Below are 23,753 nucleotides of genomic sequence, written 5' to 3'. Positions count from 1 at the left end.
AATGCATAACCGAACCCGGTTTTCGGGTGGTCGGGTATGGCGGGTTTTGGGTCGGGTATGCGCGGGTTGGGCGTGGTCGGGTTCGGATGTTACTGGGCTGAGCCCGAATGTCATTTCTGAGCTTAAATATATATTAATTTTTAAAAATGCCATATTTTTTTTAATTTTACCACATTAGCTTTTGAATTCCCGAGAAAAGGCTCAACAACCAAGTTTCATTTATCACATTGGCTTTTTATTTTTATCTCATAGCTTTTGAGTTTCCAAGAAAAGTAGGTGGTCCCTACTACCAAAGAAGACAATACTTAATTGTTTGTAATAGTAGGTACGGTCTCCAAGCTCTCCTCTCTAATATAGTGTATTAGTGTGGAACTTTTTTTTCTTGGAAAAAGATATTAATAAAGTAAACATCATCATATAATCTTACACTGCACCTTTTTATATACAAAATTAATTAATTAATTTTCTTTAGTATAAATGCGGATAGAGACTCCTTAATAATTAGAGTACTTCGTAAATGCCACTATTGTGTACATGACTCATGCTCTTTTATTGTTCTGAAAGACTATTCATCTACTGTATTGAATGAACAGTAAAAAGTAAAGTGTATAAACTAAAAATTAATATTATTTTCGGGTCACGGGTTAGAACCCGACTAAAAAAACAACTTTTTAATATCCAAACCCGAAACCCGTGTGGGGTAATTTCGGGTTGAACCCGACCCGACCACACGGGTTTTAATGTTTTCGGTTTTTTTGGCAGCGGGTCGGGGCGGGTGGCCGGGTTTTTCGGGTTTGCGGGTCTAAATGTTCAGCCCTACCTCTGGGGAGAAGCATTAAAGACAACAACTTACATTCTAAATAGAGTACCAAGTTAAGCAGTTGCAAAAACACCTTATGAGATTTGGACAGGTTGAAAGCCTAGTCTAAAGCATTTCCACATTTGGGGATGTCCAGCTGAGGTAAGGCCTTATAGGCCACATGAAAATAAATTGGACTCCAAAATAATTAACAACTACTTTATTGGTTATTCTGAGCGATCTAGGGGCTATAAGTTTTATGATCCCACTGTCAGAAATATTTTTGAGACGGGAATTGCAACATTTTTTGAGGATGTTGAATTTGGGGGGAGAAATAAGGTTAAAGACATTACTTTTGATGAGGAATTGAATTCAAACTCAGTTCCTAATATCATTTTAGACAATGTTCAGGCTTCCACACATGTCATTGATCGAGAAATGAATCTGGAACCTCAACAAGACAATGTTGAACAACTCCAAAATCAAGATGAGGCTATTGTTCCAGAAGAACAAATTCAACACCCTCAAGAACAAGAGCCATTAAGGAGGTCCACAAGAGAGAGGAGAAATGCTATTTCAGATGACTATTTTGTATTTCTTCAAGAACATGAGGATGAAAATGGGATGATGGAAGATGATCCAATCAACTTGCATCAAGCCATGAAAAGTTCTAACTCTCAAAAGTGGATTGATGCCATGAATGAAGAGAATAAGTCTATGCAAGACAATAAAGTTTGGAAAGTTGTCCCATTACCAGAAGGTGTAAAGCCAATTGGTTGTAAGTGGATACTTAAAACAAAGAAAGATGAATATGGTGATGCGGTGAGATTTAAGGCACGTCTTGTAGCAAAAGGCTATACTCAGAAACAAGGCATTGATTATACATAGACTTTCTCTCCGGTTTCATCGAAAGACTCTTTTAGGATAATATTGGCACTTGTTGCTCATTTTGACCTTGAGTTACATCAGATGGATGTTAAAACAACATTTCTCAATGGCGACATTGATGAGATAATTTATATGGAACAACCAAAAAACTTTGTGGTAGTTGACCCAAAGAATATGGTTTGCAAATTAAAGAAATCCATCTATGGACTCAAGCAAGCTTCTCGTCAATGGTATCACAAGTTTCATCAAGTAATTATCTCATTTGGTTTTGAGATGAATATTATTGATGATTTTGTATATCACAAGTTCAGTGGAAGTAAATACATATTTCTGGTTCTATATGTCGATGACATATTGCTTGCCACTAAAGATATAGGTTTATTGCACGAAACCAAGAGATTTTCATCTAGGCAATTTGAGATGAAAGATCTTGATGATGCCTCTTTTGTATTAGGAATTCAAATACGTCGAGATCGTTCTCGGGGTATTCTTAGATTATCACAAAAGAGCTATATCGATAAAGTACTCAAAAGGTTTGGCATGCAAGATTGTAGACCAGGTGATACCCCTGTTGCTGAATGAGACAAATTCAGTCTAAGTCAATGCCCTAAAAGTAGCCTTGAAATTCAGGAAATGAAAAAGATTCCCTATGCATTAGTTGTAGGGAGTCTAATGTATCTTCAGGTATGTACGCGTCCAGATATTGCGTACATTGTTGGGATGTTAGGCAGATAATTAAGCAACCTTGGTATGGACCATTGGATAGCAGCCAAGAGGGTTATGAGGTATCTTCAGAGAACAAAAGATTACATGCTCACATATAGGAAGTCAGATCATTTGGAGGTCATAGGGTATTCTGATTTTGATTTCGCTGGATGCCAAGATAGCAGAAGGTCTACATCATGCTACATTTTCCTGCTAGCTAGGAGCTATATCTTGGAAAAGTGTCAAACAGACACTTATAACTTCTTCTACTATGGCAGCTGAATTCGTAGTTTGTTATGAGGCATCAAATCAGGGAATATGGCTGAGAAACTTTGTCACTAGGCTACGTATTTTGGAGAATATTGAAAGACCACTTAAGATATTTTGTGACAATAAATCAGCAGTGCTGTATTCTAATAACAATAGGAGCTCATCCAAGTCAAAGCATATTGACATAAAGTTTCTAGTTGTGAAAGAAAGAGTGCAAAGTGGACAGATTTCCATACACTACAAGAAATGTCACTTTTGCCAGCACATTTTTGTGCTGGCAAAAGTTGGTATTGCGCTGGTAAAATAGAATTTACCTATGATGTGTTGGCAAAAGGGGGTTGGAAAATCAATGTTGGTATTAGAACTTTTACCAGCATAAAAGGAAAAGTGCTGGCAAAAAAGACTTTTCCCAGTGCATAAATGTGCTGGTAAAAGTTAGATTTTAGCCACTGTAAATGTACGCTGGTAAAACTTTGATCTCTTTGCCAGCGCAGTTTGTGAAATGTGCTGGTAAAAGTTACTTTTACCAGCGCAGTAGCGAACTGTGCTGGTAAAAGTGACATTTCTTGTAGTGATAGAGCATATTGGGACAAACTCCATGATAGCGGATCCGCTCACAAAAGGATTACCACCCGAGGTCTTTCATGAGCACACTGCTCATATGGGTGTAGTATTGCTTGAGGATATCATGATTTAGTGGAAGTTTCTATTTTCCTTGCTTTATGTTTATTTAAGACATTTATGTATTTGGTTATTTTCTTATCAGAAATAAATTTTTTCAATTTATTCACTCTGTTTTGTTATACTTAAGTTTGACCTCACTTTGGTTTAAGGAGGACCAGTTGGAAATAGGCATGTTCGGTTCACATTGCATATAATTTCTATGCTACACATCCATGATTGATCTATGTAATTTGGCTATATTTGTATATGTGACCATTGATGGGTTTAGTCATGATTGATATGATAAAAATCGCTTTTTGATCCTATATGGGTATAGTTGATGGACGAGATTGTTGTAAATACCTTTACATAATAGCAAATTTTGAGCTCATAAGGTTATACATTTATCAGGTAACATATGTTGCCCAAGTGGGAGATTGTTGGATTAAAAATCCTATTGTGGGCACATATGCATAATGTATATGCTATTATAAAGTGTGATACAAAATTAAGTGGCCAATAATGTTATAGGTATCAAAAGGTATTAAATTGTCATGGAAATAATATGTAGACACCATAAGTTAATCTATAATTTGTTGAGTGGCCAAATTATAAATACCCAAAATTCATTATATAATGAGCCTATAAATAGGTAGTGGTCCCCAAGAAAGACTAGAGTTTCTGCATTCTCTCCTTCCCCATTAGATAAAATATCTAAGAAAATAGTGTATTCTTGGAAGATCAAAACCTTCTCTGCAATCTCCAACAATGGCTTCAAGTTAGTGCTTCTGCTCATCTTTATCATCATCTTCTTCTTTAATTTAGTAAAGGTTCTATAGATTTATGATTTAGGGTTTTCTATATTAAAGCACTTTAGGAATATGTTTAGATCTGTGATTTATATATTTCTTAAGTGTTTTATAAATCCTAACACTATGATATATTAATAAATAAATAGAGTGGTATATTATTTTTATTTGTTATGGTATCTCATGAAAGAAAGAGAAAAAAAAACTTGTGGAAGTTTATTTAAGTTTTTTTTATATATCTATTTGATGACTATAGAATTGTTGTGGTATATTTATATTACTCTAAGGTATAATATTTGTATGTTATACTATATATCATGAAGGAAAGAAATAAAAATAAAATTAAAAGAATACTACCTATCAGTAAAAAAATAAAAAAAATAAAAAAGACATAATACTCATATATATTACTTTAAGGTATATATAGTATTTATATGTTATATTCATATTACTCTAATGTATTTTTATAATACTTTGTATATAATAAAAGGTATTTTAGATATTAAAAAGTAAAACATGACATTTGTTTTATTATTTAAAAAAAAAAAAGAAGAGATATTAACTATAATTAAAATTAGAAATAAAGCTATTTACTTGTATTTCTCTAATATTAATGTAATAGTGCGTAAACACTAACTCTAATTGTAAAGCCCGCTTAGTTTAATTTGGAAATTAGCAGTTAATTATGATTAATTATGAAAATTATTTATAGCTATTTAAATAATTTATTATACTGTTATTTATGGAATTCAGACATGCATTTTTATGTCATGTAGTAGTTTGCATAATTTTGCATTCCGGTGCCCGGTATTTTGGAACCCAGTGTTTGGCTCAGTAGAAATCACAACTTAGTATGTTAGTAGTTTGGGACGGGTTTTTAGACATTGGTAATGTCGGAAATGGCCGGGAATTTATAATTTCCCAAAAATACCCCTTTAGTATGATTTATGTGGTTTTGGTGTGGAGGGGCAAAATGGTCTTTTTGCCCCATTACTATTTTGTCTTTTTGTGATTTGGCTAAATGAAAATAAAATGTTTAATTATGTATTATTTGGCTGAAATTAAGTGTTATATGCCTTAAAAGTCATTTTCTCTCATTTTCTACACTTAGTCAAAATTAGAAAAAACATTTCAAAATCACACACACTCAAAGCTCTCTCTCTCTCTCTCTTTTCGGCCAAGACTTGGGCTGCTAGGGCTGGGATTTTTCTGCTCAAATCTTGTGATTTTCATCTCCTCTTTGTGTAATCCTAGTCAAGGTTTGATCACTTATAACTTCTTTTTGTGTTTTCTTGTGTTTTAAGAAAGTATGGTTTGATGCATGCATGAATTTGTGGCTGTTGTTACTGCTGTGTTTTATTGTAAATTTCTGTGATGTAAGCATGTTAATTTGAGGTTAATTAAGCTGTTAGAAATGCATGTAAATTACCTTGTTCAAAGTTTGGAATTTTTGGCTCAAAACCATGATTTTTGAAAGAAATTATATAATCTGTTGCTGGGTTGTTGCTTGATGTTTTTAGTTGTTTTCAGAGGTTGTATTCTGCTTGTTTAGGTAGATTTAATCAGGTTTGAATGCATGTTTGAGGGGTTTGCTCAAGTTTGAGTTTAGAACTCAAAGCTTGAGCTTTAATGGCATTTTTCGAATCTGTGATTTCTGGGTTGTTTTAATGCTTTGGAAATGTTCTAGGGGAGGTTTAGAACAGGTCTGGAAGGTTTCATGCGATTTGGGGTTGATTTGTGCAAGTTATGAAATTTTATGTTTGCTGCCTGCGAGGAACTGGAATTTCGGTTGTGCATCCGGAATTCCGGATGAGGGTTCTGAATTTTCCCAGAACCGGAATTCCGGTTGGGCAACCGGTCTACCGGTTGGGGAAAATTCAGGGACCCTAGTTTTCCTCGTTTTTATGTTTTAGGGGGTATTGCCATGCTTTTTATCGACAGGGAAACTTTTAGTTCCTAGTTTAAGTCCCCGGGAAGTGATTTAGCGTGTCACTTATAGTGTTGTGATTTTTATGGTTTAGGAGCCTGTAATCCGCCGCTCAGCTAAAGTTCCAGTCAGGTTGACCGGCACACCTGAATTCGGAATCCAGGTAAGATTAGTATAACAGTATGCATATGTAGATTACATGTTTAGCGAGCATGTAGGAAGCCTGTTAGATTACATTAGTTATGTATGTTGGCTTCGAACCATCCAACCCTGTCACGTCGGTACAGCCGGAGTATGACCAAGAATGAGTATGACCGGTTCGACCGATCAGCCGACTCTTGGTTGGTGGTTCCGTACTATTGACGTATCCCGTCTGCAGCCGGAGTATGACCAAGGCGGAGTATGACCGGTTCGACCGATCGGGAGGATACTAGTCAATAGTACCGTCCCCGTGAACGTTCGAACTCGGTACCATGTTGGACATGGCGGTGCGGCTCGATGCACCGTGTTGGACACGGCAGTAGCGGGACTCAGTATCGTGTTGGACACGGCAGTTAGGGTTGTGATCAGGGGTATGGGCGTCTGATCATGACCGGGATTTATGTATTAGTATTATTATGCTTTTCTTGCTGAGTTTGTCGACTCACAGTTCTACGTTTATGTGTAGGTAAAGGCAAGGCTAAAGCTGATGGACCGTGAGGGAGCTTATGAAGGTTGTACATGTCGGGGCGGTTAGGCCTGGAGCGTACGATCATCGGGACAGCGAGGCTGATTTTGTAACTAGTCGCTAGGCGACATTATTTTGTATAAACAGTTAAATCTTTTTGTAAATGATTTTGTAATCGGGATCCCGAGTCTTTTGTAATATTATTTTATAAGTTTAATTAAAAAGTAAAAATTTTAATTAATCACGTTTTCCATAAACCTCGTTGAATAGCAACGAGCTGCGCAGCATGTTTAAAAATCACGTAATACGCCTATGTTAGTTAGGGTGTTACAATTTGGTATCAGAGCCGCCAGGTTGTCTTCCGAAGATCGTCACGACATGTACAATCATCATCAACAGTTAGCTCGTTTCACGGTTCAGTAAGTCTTTATTGCTTTAGTAGTTTATTTTATTCAGTTATGAAAAAGAAAAGCCTGATAGGAAGCATGTTAGTAGCCTGATAGTAGAATAGGCGCATGTTTCGTTTTTAATTTCCAAATTAAGCGACATTAGTAAGCTCTCGATGATCGTGACCTGAAGTGCCAACTCGGGATTTCGAGGCGGTTCAGACTAGATGGACGCTAGACGAAATATTAGGAGTCAGGGCATCTCAGTCGGGTCAGATCAAGGTCGAGGAGCTCAGTTCCCCTCAAGTGTTATGGGCCGAGGTAGAGGTCCCAGGGGCAGGGCTCGCGGTCGGGGTGATGTTAACTCGCCGCAGGCTGCCCAAGTCAATCAGGAAGCCCAGAATTGGGAAGTTAGGTTTGCTGAAATGCAAGCCAGAATAGAGGAGCAAGATAATGAGATTCAGAGATTGAGGCAGCAGGGTGCTTCTGCAGAGCCGGTGCCAGAAGTTCCAGTGGCACCCGCCCCTGCTGCTCAGGCCGAGGTAGTGGTAGCGGCAAGGTGAATGGAACCCTTGTATGAACGGTTCCGGGAGCAAGCACCTCCGGTCTTTCTGGGAGGTCCAGATGTGGTGAAGGCCGAGCAGTGGCTAACGGTGATCACCAAAATTCTGAATTTTATGGGTGTCACCGGGAACGACAGAGTGGTGTGTGCCACCTTCCGGTTTCAAGAAGACGCTCTGGTCTGGTGGGACATGGTGTCTCAGATCCATGACGTCATCACTATGACCTGGGAAAGGTTCTAGGAACTCTTCAGCGCTAAATATTATAACGAGGCGGTCAGAAGCGCCAAGAGGAAAGAGTTCGCCCACCTGACCCAGCGAGAGAATATGAGCATGACGGAATATACTACTCAGTTCAACCGGTTGGCGAGGTTAGCCTCAGGATTTGTGCCAACCGATTTCAGTAAGAAAGAAAAATATCTTGATGGACTTAATGTGAAGATCAAGTATGACCTTATGGTTACTACCGACGACAAGACCACCTATGCTGTGATGGTGGAGGAGACAGTGCAAGCTGAGGGCGCAGTTAGATGTATGTTGGAATCAGTTAGGACTCCAGAATGTGGCGGGGCTCCTACCCCTCCTGCGTCAGGTTTCAGCAGGGGAGGTAGTGGTTCGGCCATGGACTGGAGGAGGAAATCATCCACTGCATCCGGGGGCTCGAGGCAGAACAAGAGGTTCCGAGGGAACCAGAATCAAGACGGTCGTCAGGGTAGTGTTGAGACCCGTTATTCCTACTGGAGTGTCTCATTAGTAAGAGGCATCCTCTGGGTGAGTGTTTAGGTCAAGGATGTCTTATGTGGCAGCCAGAGTCTTTAGAAAATTGGAAAGACCGTATGATGGATATGAATCAAGGTTTGGAACCCTTTTACCTGGCGGAGAGTTGGTTATCTCCAACAGATGGATTAGGTCTATGCCGATCAGGATAGATGGTAGAGAGTTAAGTGCTGATCTTATAGAAATGAGTTTAGTAGAGTTCGATATTATTTTAGGAATGGATTTCCTATCTAAATATTCGGCGAGCATTGATTGTAAAAGGAAGATGGTGATCTTCCAACCGGAAAGTGAAGAACCATTAGTGTTTGTTGGTTCAGTTCAGGGATCTCGGATCCCGGTGATCTCGGCTATGTCAGCTAGAGAATTGTTGCTCGGCGGTTGTTTAGGGTTTCTGGCCGTGGTGGTGGACACCACTCGGCCAGATACCATTCGGCCAGAGGACATCAGGGTGGTTAGGAAATTTTTGGATATTTTTCCCGAAGAACTTCCAGGGTTACCACCTCAGCGGGAGATTGACTTTGTGATAGACTTGGCACCAGGGGTGGAACCGGTTTCCAAAGCCCCGTATAAAATGGCTCCAGCTGAACTTAAGGAATTAAAGATTCAGCTCCAAGGGTTGCTTGACATAGGGTTTATTCGGCCCAGTGTGTCACCCTGGGGAGCCCCGGTTTTATTCGTCAAGAAGAAAGATGGATCTATGAGAATGTGCATTGACTACAGGGAATTGAACAAGCTGACGGTGAAGAATAAATATCCATTACCTAGGATCGATGATTTGTTCGATCAGCTTCAGGGGAAGACGGTCTTTTCTAAGATTGATCTCCGTTCGGGTTATCATTAGTTGAGAATCCGAGAGGAGGACATTCCGAAGACGGCTTTCCGCACTAGGTATGGACATTACGAATTTCTGGTTATGTCATTCGGACTAACCAATGCTCCTGCAGCATTCATGGACTTGATGAATAGAGTATTCAAGGATTTCCTCGATATCTGTGTGATTGTGTTTATCGACGACATCCTCGTGTACTCTCAATCAGAAGAGGAGCATGAATTACATCTTCAGATGGTACTGCAACGGCTTCGAGAACATAGACTTTATGCCAAGTTCAAGAAATGTGAGTTCTGGCTATCTCAGGTGTCCTTCCTAGGGCACATTGTGAGCAAAGATGGGATCAAGGTGGATCCCGGGAAGATTGAATCCGTCAGAGATTGGCCGAGACCGAAGACAGTGACAGAGATCAGAAGCTTCTTAGGTTTAGCTGGGTACTACCGTAGGTACGTCGAAGGGTTCTCTAAAATTTCAATGCCCCTAACCGAGCTTACAAAGAAGAATCAGCGATTTATTTGGTCAGACAAGTGCGAAGCTAGTTTTCAGGAGCTAAAGCAGAGGTTAATTACCGCTCCAGTGCTAGCTTTGCCTTCGGACAAGGAGAAGTTCGTGGTTTATTGTGACGCATCCAAACAGGGTTTGGGGTGTGTATTGATGCAAGACGATCGGGTTATCGCTTATGCCTCCCGTCAATTAAAGGATTATGAACGGCGATACCCGACTCACGACCTAGAGTTGGCCGCGGTGGTTTTCGCATTGAAGATTTGGCGGCATTACCTTTACGGGGAAAAGTGTGAAATCTATACCGACCATAAAAGTCTCAAGTATTTCTTTACTCAGAAGGATTTGAATATGAGACAAAGGCGTTGGTTGGAATTAGTGAAAGATTACGACTGTGAGATCCTCTATCACCCCGGAAAAGCCAATGTAGTGGCCGATGCCCTGAGCAGAAAGGGTCCCGGGCAAGTAGATAGTATGGTTCAGATCTCACCTCAACTAGCAGAGGATATGGTTAGATCCAGCATTGAGTTTGTGGTAGGTCAGCTTCACAACTTAACGCTGCAATCTGACCTGTTGGAAAGAATAAAAGTCGCTCAGATGACAGATCCAGAATTAGTAAAGATCAGAGATGAGGTGTTGGCTGGTCAAGCCAAGGACTTTTCAGTGTCAGACAGTGGGATGCTTTTGTATAAAGCCAGGGTTTGTGTTCCGAATAGTGTGGAACTTAGGAATGAGATCTTTGAGGAGGCTCATTCTACCCCGTATTCTCTGCATCCCGGCACCACTAAGATGTACCAAGATTTGAAACCGTACTTCTGGTGGAGCGGTATGAAGAAGAATTTGGTAGAATTCGTATCAAGATGCCTCACTTGTCAGCAGATTAAGGCTGAACATCAGAGACCAGCAGGGTTGTTGCAGCCTCTAACCCTACCAGAATGGAAATGGGAGGATATCACGATGGATTTTTTGGTCGGGTTACCTAGGACCACGGGTTTATTTGATTCCATCTGGGTAGTGGTGGATCGATTTACGAAATCTGCTCATTTTCTGCCGGTTAGAACAACATTTATAGTGGATCAGTTGGCAGAGTTGTATGTCACAGAGATAGTAAGACTTCACGAGGTACCGAAGTCTATAGTTTCGGACAGGGATCCGAAGTTCACCTCCAAATTTTGGCAAAGTTTGCAATGAGCAATGGGTACAAAGCTGAAATTCAGTACAGCGTTCCATCCTTAGACAGATGGTCAGTCCGAAAGGACAATTCAGATATTGGAGGACATGTTGCGAGCCTGTGTTATGGATTTCGAAGGCTCATGGAATAAGTATCTACCGTTGATAGAATTTTCTTACAACAACAGTTACCATAGTACGATAGGGATGGCTCCCTATGAACTGTTATATGGTAGGAAATGTAGATCTCCCATCCACTAGGATGAGACAGGGGAGAGGAAATATCTAGGTCCAGAGTCAGTGCAGCGGACCAATGAGGCAATAGAGAAGATAAAAGCTAGAATGCTTGCCTCATAGAGCAGACAAAAGAGTTACGCAGATCCGAAACGCAGAGATGTTGAGTTCCAAGTAGGGGACCATGTGTTTTTACGGGTATCTCCGATGAAGGGGATCAAACGTTTCGGGAAAAGAGGCAAGTTATGCCCTAGATTTACAGGACCTTTCGAGATTCTCGAAAAGATAGGTCAAGTGGCATATCGGTTAGCATTGCCTCCAGCCTTATCAGCAGTTCACAACGTATTCCATGTCTCGATGTTGAGAAAATACGTTTCAGATCCCTCTCTTATACTCAGTTATGAGAGCCTTGAGCTACAGCCAGACATGACTTATGAGGAACAGCCAGTGCAGATCCTGGATAGAAAGGATAAAGTCCTTCGAAATAAGACCATAGCATTGGTCAAGGTTCTCTGGAGAAACAGCAAGGTGGAGGAAGCCACCTGGGAGCTAGAGTCAGATATGAGAACTCAATATCCAGAGTTATTCAGGTTAGATTTCGGGGACGAAATCCTTTTAAGGGGGGGATAGTTGTAAAGCCCGCTTAGTTTAATTTGGAAATTAGCAATTAATTATGATTAATTATGAAAATTATTTATAGCTATTTAAATAATTTATTATACTGTTATTTATGGAATTCAGAAATGCATTTTTATGTCATGTAGTAGTTTGCATAATTTTGCATTCCTAAGTGTCTTGATTTTGGAACCCGGTGTTTGGCTCAGTAGAAATCACAACTTAGTATGTTAGTAGTTTGGGATGGGTTTTTAGACATTGGGAATGTCGGAAATGGCCGGGAATTTAGAATTTCCCAAAAATACCCCTTTAGTATGATTTATGTGGTTTTGGTGTGGAGGGGCAAAATGGTCTTTTTGCCCCATTAGTATTTTGTCTTTTTGTGATTTTGCTAAATGAAAATAAAATGTTTAATTATGTATTATTTGGCTGAAATTAAGTGTTATATGCCTTAAAAGTCATTTTCTCTCATTTTCTACACTTAGTCAAAATTAGAAAAAACATTTCAAAATCACACACACTCAAAGCTCTCTCTCTCTCTCTCTCTTTTCGGCCAAGACTTGGGCTGCTAGGGCTGGGATTTTTCTGCTCAAATCTTGTGATTTTCATCTCCTCTTTGTGTAATCCTAGTCAAGGTTTGATCACTTATAACTTCTCTTTGTGTTTTCTTGTGTTTTAAGAAAGTATGGTTTGATGCATGCATGAATTTGTGGTTGTTGTTACTGCTGTGTTTTATTGTTAATTTCTGTGATGTAAGCATGTTAATTTGAGGTTAATTAAGCTGTTAGAAATGCATGTAAATTACCTTGTTCAAAGTTTGGAATTTTTGGCTCAAAACTATGATTTTTGAAAGAAATTATATAATCTGTTGCTGGGTTGTTGCTTGATGTTTTTAGTTATTTTCAGAGGTTGAATTATGCTTGTTTAGGTAGATTTAATCAGGTTTGAATGCATGTTTGAGGGGTTTGCTCAAGTTTGAGTTTAGAACTCAAAGCTTGAGCTTTAATGGCATTTTTCGAATCTGTGATTTCTGGGTTGTTTTAATGCTTTGGAAATGTTCTAGGGGAGGTTTAGAACAGGTCTGGAAGGTTTCATGTGATTTGGGGTTGATTTGTGCAAGTTATGAAATTTTATGTTGGCTGCCGGCGAGGAACCGGAATTCCGGTTGTGCATCCGGAATTCCGGATGAGGGTTCTGAATTTTCCCAGAACCGGAATTCCGGTTGGGCAACCGGTCTACCGGTTGGGGAAAATTCAGGGACCCTAGTTTTCCTCGTTTTTATGTTTTAGGGGGTATTGCCATGCTTTTTATCGATAGGGAAACTTTTAGTTCCTAGTTTAAGTTCCCGGAAAGTCATTTAGCATGTCACTTATAGTGTTGTGATTTTTATGGTTTAGGAGCCTGTAATCCGCCGCTCAGCTAAAGTTCCAGTCAGGTTGACCGGCACACCTGAATTCGGAATCCAGGTAAGATTAGTATAACAGTATGCATATGTAGATTACATGTTTAGCGAGCATGTAGGAAGCCTGTTAGATTACATTAGTTATGTATGTTGGCTTCGAACCATCCAACCCTGTCACGTCGGTACAGGCTGGAGTATGACCAGCAGCCGGAGTATGACCGGTTCGACCGATCAGGCTGACACTTGGTTGGTGGTTCCGTACTATTGACGTATCCCGTCGGTGACAGCCGGAGTATGACCAAGAATGAGTATGACCGGTTCGACCGATCAGGAGGATACTAGTCAATAGTACCGTCCCTGTGAACGTTCAGAACTCAGTACCATGTTGGACATGGCGGTACTGGCTCAGTACCGTGTTGGACACGGCAGTAGCAGGACTCAGTATCGTGTTGGACACGGCAGTTAGGGTGGTGATCAGGCGTATGGGCGTCTGATCATGACCGGGATTTATGTATGAGTATTATTATGCTTTTCTTGCTGAGTCTGTCGACTCACAGTTCTACGTTTATGTGTAGGTAAAGGCAAGGCTAAAGCTGATGGACCGTGAGCGAGCTTATGAAGGTTGTACATGTCGGGGCGGTTAGGCCTGGAGCGTACGATCATCGGGACAGCGAGGCTGATTTTGTAACTAGTCGCTAGGCGACATTATTTTGTATAAACAGTTAAGTCTTTTTGTAAATGATTTTGTAATCGGAATCCCGAGTCTTTTGTAATATTATTTTATAAGATTAATTAAAAAGCAAAAATTTTAATTAATCACGTTTTCCATAAACCTCGTTGAATAGCAACGAGGTGCGCAGCATGTTTCAAAATCACGTAATACGCCTATGTTAGTTAGGGTGTTACACTAATTGTTATAGGCATAAATCTACCCTCCCCGCGAGAAAGACTTGTCTATAGAGAACTCGCTGTATTGAAGGTGGCTCGTAATATTATAGTACTCGCAGTACCGAAAGAAAGGATCTCGCAATATTAACTTAAAGAGACCTCGCTATAGTAAGAAAGGCACACCTCGCATATTTGGTGAACTCGCAGTACTAATAGGGAAAGGTGCAAATACATACACCAATTAACGGAAGTCAACAGTCAAACATTTAAGGAGCATTCATGACAAACGTTACATATATTTATAACCGTTGTAATTAATTTGATTAATAAGCATATTATTGTTATTATTTTGTAACGGTCTCATTATGGCCATTATTTGTAACCGATGTCTACTACCTATAAGTAGAGGTTTCCCCCTCCATTCAAAGGGGGCTGATCTGAATAAAGAAACAGAGCTAGAGTACTCTTTTCAACAGTGGATTAGGCAGGCCAAGCCCGAAGCTCCTGCTGAACCACTATATTTTTCTGTGTCTATTTTATACTATTCATAATACTCGCGTATATTATACACTATATTCTTTGAGTACTCGCTATTCTAAGGGAGTACTCGCATATCTATTTTTGGTATCCAAGTAGCCCTTGAATACTCGCACAAAACTTGTGTTGTCGAAATTTGCTCGACAACAATTGGCGCCGTCTGTGGGAAATGATTTTTATAATAATTCTATGATTTTTTGGAGGAGAATCACAACGTGATGAACGAGTATACACAGAATTAGCCTCTATTCAATCAGACAATATGTGAGCAATCTCATCCCCGACACTCAGAGATCAACCAAAATCAAGAGATCATCAACAATATTGTTCAGAGCAACATAAAAGATCCCAGAAGAAAGAAAATTCACATCAACAAAGTCAAATGAACATCTTCGCTTGAGATTATCCATAAATCTACGTGAAAAGATAAAACAACCCCAACCTGAGAAAAGCCTCGTGTTAGCAAACAGAGAGAATCAAAGACATAGAATATATTCTGGAAGGAAGGAATGACTTTTACCACTATCTCGGACTTCGAAGCCGCCCAAATCTTGAGGATGCTCAGATCCTAGGACTGCTCAAGTCCAAAAGCTTGTCGAGTGCTATTCCTCCGCTCTTGGAGCCACCTGAAATCTGAGGGTGCTCAGATCGTGTGGAAGAAGCACAACGACGATGGACTCAAAAATTCTATGTACGACCATAGCTAATAACGAAGAGACTATTCTCAATAGAAAATCGCAACTTTGGAGAATCTCAAAAATCAAAATGAAGAAGTCACGTATGCCTGCGTTCTCTCAGCAAAAAAGCTATACAAGAGAGAGAATAGACAAAACACAATCATCCGTCTTGTTGTCTTTCTCGTCGCCGGAGGCACAACTGATCAAAGAACTCCAAACGACATCTCTATGCCTCAAATCAGAAACGGAAGCACTGGAGGTGCCAACACAGTAAGAAAACAAATTAAATTTTCGCATTAAAGGGGGTGCAGCAATGTCGTATAGCGGATAAGAGCCTGAAATGTCTCTCCCTCCTTTCATGTCATTTAAAGAGAAAGCACAAGAAAATTTATTGATTAATTACACCGGCGCCTCTGCTATTATTCAATATATACGTTTGATTGATAAAGGGATAAAAGCTGAGTAACCCTATTGGGCCATAAAGTAAAAGGAGTTTGCTTATTTTAAAAGGCCCGAAGGCCCACATGATGATCCACACAACTAAATGAACTCATATCTCCATTTTGGATATTTTGTATGTATCTTCAAACAAAATGCCATAGTCTGACACGTGATCAGGTGCAACGTTTCTTTAGTTTAACCAAATTCAATATTTTAGTTAAATAATTGTTTTTGTCCTTTTCAGATTATTATTTATTAAGTTCTAAATATACTGATATATAATGAAGTTATGGTGAATGAATAATTGATTTGACATGCGGTCACCTTATTTGCAAATTGGAGAGTCAAACTTGACACTTGTTTTCTCCATAAATCATTTGACAAGCCTATTATTGTGCTTATTTAATTGTGAAATTGGCGAGCCTCGTGTGTGCTCATTTTTGCATTTTGCTATTGTATTTCTATTTGCAAATTGGCGAGCCCAATGTGTGCTCATTTTTTGCAAAATTATTTGACAAACTATGCTTATGTACTCTCAAAGAGGCAAGCTCAAACACTTATTTTTTTGCATACTAAAATACCAAGTATATAGCAAGCTCACGATAGTGCTCGGTTATTTTTACCCATTAGCACATCGCAGATAAGGCCAATGCCTCGCTTAGGCACCACTCCAATTTAATCGGACAAAACAAACCCTGGCTAACATCGCAGAAAAATGAAAGAGTTGAACCCTACTGAAAAGGTTCGGGCGATGAATTTATTACCAAAGGCAAAAGACTTTTTTGTCTTATTTTAGGGCTCGATGGCCCACTCGGTAAATACCACCCTCTTATATATCGAATATATAAAAGTAAAGAGGCATTGTACATCAGAGGAACGAGAAGGAATCAATCAATGCTCAGACGCTATATGTGCGAATAGCCCAACACCTACAATTTACCAGGTGCACTTTCTCCTTTATTTTAATCAAGTCCAATACTTTGGTCAAAATAATCATTTTATATTTGATACATTATTATTCGTTCACTTCTAAGAGAAATAGAAATGCATCCGAATGCATGAGCTATATTTTTACATGTGCTCATTTTATTTGCAAAATGGAGTGAAACATGACACTTATTTCTTGCACAATTATTTATGAGCGTATTGCAATACTCATTTCTTCATAATCGCAAATTGGCGAGCCCAATGTGTGCTCATTTTTGCATGATACTTAGAGCCAACTATAATGCTCATTTTTGCATACGCTCACAAGTAATTGGCAAGTCGAAAATAGTGTTTATTTTTGCCCACAATTATGCTTATCTAATCACAAATTGGCGAGCACTGTCTGTGCTCATTTTGGCATGGGAGCCAAGTATGCTCTTTATACATCTATCCGTTCATTGGCGAGCCCAATGTGTGCTCATTTTTTGCATAATTATTTGGGCCCATTATGCTCATTCTTAAGTAATCGCAAATTGGCGAGCTATGTGCGCTCATTTTTGCTTAATTATTTAGAGAGTCTATTGCAATAATTATTTTAATAATCATAAATAGGCGAGTCCAAAGACTCATTTTTGCATGATAAAATAACAAGTTTATTGCAAACCCCTGATGGTGCTCGGTACTTTTAATACTAGCACATCGTATATATGGCCAAATCTCTGCCTTATTTGGATGATTCATGAAAAAATTGCCTCTCCGTCCTAACGGGCAATACAGACCTCAAAGAGTTCTGCTGACAGGGCATCTTGAAAATATAAATGATGATCGATGATAAGGTAAAACTAAAGATCACCTGCAATGTGACAGATCAAAGGTCCCTCAAGAAAAGTTCAACGATTAGACAACAACATGTCATCGCATGAACTAGGGGCATTATAAGGGACCAATTCCCATAGTATTTCCTTACATGATCGAAACTTGCGAGAAGGTGCGACTGAGACAGGGTCTAATCGCACACTATGCGTCGCATAGTAAAAAGAATAAAAGTGGGACGTAGAGATAAGTTAGCACAGTCGCGACATATATCGAGTATATTCGATGACCTGGTGTTTCTCCCTCGAGCCTATGTAAAGATTGCATCTTTACCAGCATTTGGTCCAGATGACCAATGTGCACGACAACTCGACCAAAACCCGCGAGTTCTATGTTGTCAGCACACACGAATGCCCGATATGCGATCCGTTTAGTCGCAGGCATTCCATGAAATAAGAACCCCGAGTGGTTCATACATGGATGCTCGATACGCGACCCGTTTAGTCGTAGGCATTCCATGAAATAAGAACCCCGAGTGGTTCGTACACGAATGCCCGATACGCGACCCGTTTGGTCGCAGGCATTCCATGAATTAAGAACCCCGATAGGTTCACACATGAATGCCCGATACGCGACCCGTTTAGTCGCAGGCATTCCACGAGTTAAGAACCCCGAGAGGTTCATACATGGATGCTCGATACGCGACCCGTTTAGTCGCAGGCATTCCATGAAATAAGAACCCCGAGAGGTTCATACACGAATGCCCGATATGCGATCCGTTTAGTCGCAGGCATTCCATGAAATAAGAACCCCGAGTGGTTCATACATGGATGCTCGATACGCGACCCGTTTAGTCGCAGGCATTCCATGAAATAAGAACCCCGAGTGGTTCGTACACGAATGCCCGATACGCGACCCGTTTGGTCGCAGGCATTCCATGAATTAAGAACCCCGATAGGTTCACACAACAAAACAAACCCCGAGAGGTTTTGTGCATTTATTTGAACCCCGTAAGGTTCATACATCAGTGCAAACTCCGAGAAGTTCATGCATTAATTAGAACCTCACAAGGTTCATAAAAACCCCGATAGGTTCATACACCGATGAAAACCCCGCGAGGTCCATGCATCAATATGAACCACGAGCGGTTCACACATCCAAAAGAATCCTGCGAGATTCACATTTTTATTGTGCGATGGTCTTATAAGAAACCTGCGAGTTTAGATAACCAATCGAAAATGTGACGCACAACATGAATAAGGCATCATGATCTCCGACAAACGCGGGCTTGGACTATTTTTAGTTCTCCAGCACAGAGCAAGCTATACTGAAGAACTAGGGGCATGTGTTATAGGCATAAATCTACCCTCCCCGCGAGAAAGACTTGTCTATAGAGAACTCGCTGTATTGAAGGTGGCTCGCAATATTATAGTACTCGCAGTACCGAAAGAAAGGATCTCGCAATATTAACTTAAAGAGACCTCGCTATAGTAAGAAAGGCACACCTCGCATATTTGGTGAACTCGCAGTACTAATAGGGAAAGGTGCAAATACATACACCAATTAACGGAAGTCAACAGTCAAACATTTAAGGAGCATTCATGACAAACGTTACATATATTTATAACCGTTGTAATTAATTTGATTAATAAGCATATTATTGTTATTATTTTGTAACGGTCTCATTATGGCCATTATTTGTAACCGATGCCTACTACCTATAAGTAGAGGTTTCCCCCTCCATTCAAAGGGGGCTGATCTGAATAAAGAAACAGAGCTAGAGTACTCTTTTCAACAGTGGATTAGGCAGGCCAAGCCCGAAGCTCCTGCTGAACCACTATATTTTTCTGTGTCTATTTTATACTATTCATAATACTCGCGTATATTATACACTATATTCTTTGAGTACTCGCTATTCTAAGGGAGTACTCGCATATCTATTTTTGGTATCCAAGTAGCCCTTGAATACTCGCACAAAATTGGTATTGTCGAAATTTGCTCCACAACACTAATAGACTCGCACTAGAATCTTTTAAGGCTAGAACCACGTCAATTTTTATATTTTTATCACAAATTTTTATAATAGAAGAAGGTTGGAGATATATATCAACAACAACTTTTTTATCAACTAGAAAAGAAAAAAAATATTCAAAAAATAACATATTTTCCCATAAGGTGGCACGTGATTGTGTAATATGAATGAATATGCTTAGAAAGAGATAAGAGTGTTATTACTCATCATTGTTAGAAAACGAAATCACTGTATATCCAATATTAATTTATGAAATTTTTATCAAAGTTACAACAACATCATTGTCAATAAATAAAAGAGATAAAAATTAAGTTTTACATATATATACTTATATGCGCTACACACATCTCCAACTTAAATGAGAACTGCAAAACAAAATTGCGTTAGAAAGAAGTAACATATAATATAATTATATGTGTATGCATAAATATAAAAGATATAAATCGTCCCTAAACTGAACGTAAATTAAATGATATATATTTCCTAGGACAAAAATACGTTATTATTAATATCTATATATATATATATATGCAAATATATTACCATCAAAATACAAGAATTTTATAGGTCTTCAAAAGAATAATAAGTATATGTAGTGGCATACCTTTGTATATATACCTGATAAATTTAATTTGAAACCATTTCGTGGCTGCAGTTAGCTTGAGTAATATTATTATTAATTAATTAATTAATTGATTTCTAAAATGATAAGCATTTTAATAACCAAATCTTTTTCTGCGCCCTATATTTTTCAATTTTTCATATAATGAGCCAAGAGGGCCACCTGGTGTTAGCTGCAACAAAAAGTTAATAATTAATTAATTAATTAAATACATGTATTAATTGGGCAGTACTCATATAATTAACTGAAATTAATTCTTGATTTACTCATAAAATTATTCTAAGACAAAATAAAAAATTAAGTACGTACCTGAAGAAAGGTTATGGTGTTGATCCTCATGTGGATAACCAAATAAGGTCATCCTATGTCTCCAACCATTGAATAAAGCACGAAAAGGCCAAAGAGAAAGCAACTGAGTCCACCAAAAACGCACCGTATTGGACACGTCATCACGATGATCATTACTATCCTCATCAATATCGTAACGACAAACCGGACAAGTGGTATGGAGTCTTAGCCATGGAAGAATACAATCATTATGATAGAAATGTTTACACGCCAATTCTCTAACTTCCTCCCCAATCTCAAACTCCTCCTTACAAACAGGACAAATCGGATCCTTTCTCAGCTCCATTTCCGTAACCCTAACTCTACCCAACCCTTCCATCATCAGCTCGGCCGATTGCCGCCGACGCCGCTCATGATCTCCTCCTCCTCCTCCTAATGCTACGTCGTTTAAAGCATTCGTGAAAACATCGTCATTTTCATCGTCATGATCATCGTCATTTTCTCGAGAAAATTGGAAGGTAATCCATGACTCTAAAAAATGTCGGTTAGTTGGGTTGTTATGTTGTTGATTATTCCCTGGACTAGGTCTTGAGGCGGTAGCCCTAGTATCAAGTGCTAGGGCTAAGCTGTCGAGTAAAGATGATGAGGCGGGCGCGTTGATGACAGGCGTCCGCCCCATCATCCATATGGGCCTGGAAAAGTCGAGCTCGTGATGATGGACGTCATTGGAGCAGTAAGGACATGAGATTTCGTATGCATTTGAAAGGACTGTACGGATGGTGCGTTGGCAGCTAAAGCACCTAAAGTAATGAAAGGTTCTTGTTCTTCTAATTCCGTTGACGATTACACGAGGACGACCACTCAATGAAGACATTTTTTGCTTTGAAGAAATTTAGGTGTTGGGAATTTTTATGGTATATTTATATAAGTAAATAATTTTGTTTAGGGAGAAATTAAAGTTATGTTGGGTAGGGTGGGATGTAAAACTTGGAAAAGGATGGCTTGGAGGAATAAAGGAAGTGATTCTGTTCTTCTTTCGTATATTTGATGAATTTGTATTTGGTTTTTGTAGATGGACGAAGTTAAGGATGATCCAAATAATATGTCCACATGTATTTATTTAAAATAAATAATTAAAACTTTGCCTTACGTCTAAATTAGACAATTATTTTAAATATTTGGACCTAATTTATTTATAACTAATTAAGCTAAAAACTTCTATCAAAAACAAAAAAAATGAAAAATATGTTAAAAGATGATTAATATTAAAATAATTATTATATGAGATATTTATAGAAAAAATTAATTTTTTTTTCCAAACTTTATATTTATACATTGATTTTTTTTTTTTTTTACATTTATACTTTTCCTACTTAATTTTTTTTTTTCATTTTTACTGTTTAAAGTTTCAAAAAAGTTTTTTTTTTTTAATTTTTATATTTTTTTAGTCAGCTTTGAATGTTTTGTAGTTCATTATTTGCATATTTTAAGATTAATGTCTTGTTATTTTTCTGTTTATTTATAGTTATCTTTTTGTTATTTTATAGTTATTTTTTATATTATTGTTTATGTGTTATATAGTTGTTTTATAGTTATTTTTATGTATTTTTTTGATACAGTTGTTGTTTAATTTATATGTTTGTTATCGTGTATATTTTTAATTTATTTTAGACAATATTTTTCTTGTATATGTTGCATTTATTTTGTTATTTTTTAGTTATTTTTCAATTTATAGTTGTCTTTTAACTATCACTAACTCAAAAAGAAAAACGAAACAAAGATTGAAAGAATAAAGTTGTAACAATAAATTCCATGAAAAACAAATATAATAGTACCCAAAGATAAATCAAGTTGTCAAAACTAATTAAAAAAAATTGTAAACAAAAAGATATTAAGGAGTTTATATTATTTTACTTACTGCAATTAGGTCAAAGTTTTTTTTTTTTTTTGTTGCTTTGTAGTTATATTTTTGTTGTTTTAGTTGTTTTCATGTTGTTTGTTAAGTGGTTCTAGGGTTAATTATGTATTTTACTGAAACACAGTATTTTTATAATTTTGAAACTTTAAACACAGTTGTTTACCAAGAATTTTGGAAACTAATATAATAAGAGCTTGAGAAATAATTAAACACCCTAATAAAGGAGATGGAGATTTTATGTGGTTCAGACGTTAAGGAGCCTTACTCTACGAGTCAGTCTATTCGCCTTAAAAAGGTTTGTATTGTAACGGTGCCCTACTATATTAAGCACGTTATCGTGATTTTGATTTACTGTGCACTCTATTGCTAATCAACAGATTTATTGAAAAACGTGAATAATTAAAAATTTTACAATTAAGCTTTTAATCTTAAATGTATATAATAATCTACATAATACAGGATCCCATTTTAAAATTACAACCAATTTATAAAATTTTATAATTACAAAGATTGTCGCGACTATCAAAATAAGCTTGTTGTTCGGAAGATCAAACACTCTAAACCTAACCATCCTCATATTAGTTTAAAACTTTCAACTAGTCAAATTAGTAAAATGCCCATCTATTTAAAAAAAAATCAACACAAATTCAAATAAATATCATTATTCTCAGCAAGCATTCGATTGAAATCTATGTCTCAACCATTCAAAATTAAAAGCAAAATTTTAGCAAGAAAGTCTTATCTTTTATTATGAAAATTCATACATGCTATAATATACTCCAAAAACTCCCAAATTAACTTAATTATCTAAAAGAATAATATATAATTAGAAGTAATGCTTTTTAATATTTTAAACAAAACTCTGATCTGTATAAAAATTAAAGAAGAAAAGGGTCATGAGCTTGTGAGCAATGATTCGATGTTGTTCCAAACCATTCATCGACACCAACCATACGAAGAAAACACAGTGAGACACGACTTGACCAGAGATAAATCTCAATCGTCAACTGGCAGTGGCTTTTGTAACTCGCAGTGGTTCTTCGAATGGTTGGAGGAGCAGAGAGCGAGAGTGGTGGATTGCAAAGTCTTGTGCGGCAATTAGGATTAAACATTTTGAGCAGGTTCGATCCGAACCCGGGCAACTTGCCCGAACCCGACCCGGTCAACCAGCAACTTTTTATTTTTTAAAAAAAGATTCGGCGGGTTCGCGGGTTAAGTTTTTCGGGTTGTACCCGAAGCCGCCCGCCAACCCGCATATTTAATATATTATATTTTTTTATTATTATTACATTTTATATATTAATTAAAAATTTAAAAAAAAAAAAAAAAAAAAAAACCCTAAACTTAACCTGAAGCTATTAATTAGGCAATCAAAGAAAATCAAATCATTAGGCATGTTCTAGAAGCT

General features: G+C 37.9%; 1 protein-coding gene across 1 annotated transcript; it reads right to left on the bottom strand.

Annotated features, from left to right (window-relative positions):
* Positions 1–19,726: 19,726 nt before the first annotated feature.
* LOC115694754 (E3 ubiquitin-protein ligase RING1-like) lies at positions 19,727–21,435 on the bottom strand. The gene is made up of 2 exons (XM_030621845.2): positions 20,449–21,435; positions 19,727–20,311 (listed from the first exon to the last, which is right to left on the bottom strand). The coding sequence occupies exons 1-2, from the start codon at positions 21,299–21,301 to the stop codon at positions 20,277–20,279; spliced, it is 888 nt and encodes a 295-aa protein (XP_030477705.1). The 5' UTR covers positions 21,302–21,435; the 3' UTR covers positions 19,727–20,276.
* Positions 21,436–23,753: the final 2,318 nt, after the last annotated feature.

Source organism: Cannabis sativa, chromosome 6, assembly GCF_029168945.1.
Source record: "Cannabis sativa cultivar Pink pepper isolate KNU-18-1 chromosome 6, ASM2916894v1, whole genome shotgun sequence".
Classification (NCBI taxonomy): Eukaryota; Viridiplantae; Streptophyta; class Magnoliopsida; order Rosales; family Cannabaceae; genus Cannabis; species Cannabis sativa.
This window is presented reverse-complemented; position numbering and strand designations above follow the sequence as displayed.

Excerpts from the sequence above, each read along its gene's own strand:
- LOC115694754 (XM_030621845.2), bottom strand. The coding sequence starts at position 21,301 with ATGTCTTCATTGAGTGGTCGTCCTCGTGTAATCGTCAACGGAATTAGA. Across the intron at positions 20,312-20,448 it reads ACACCATAACCTTTCTTCAG|CTAACACCAGGTGGCCCTCT; the intron begins GTACGTACTTAA and ends TTTTTGTTGCAG.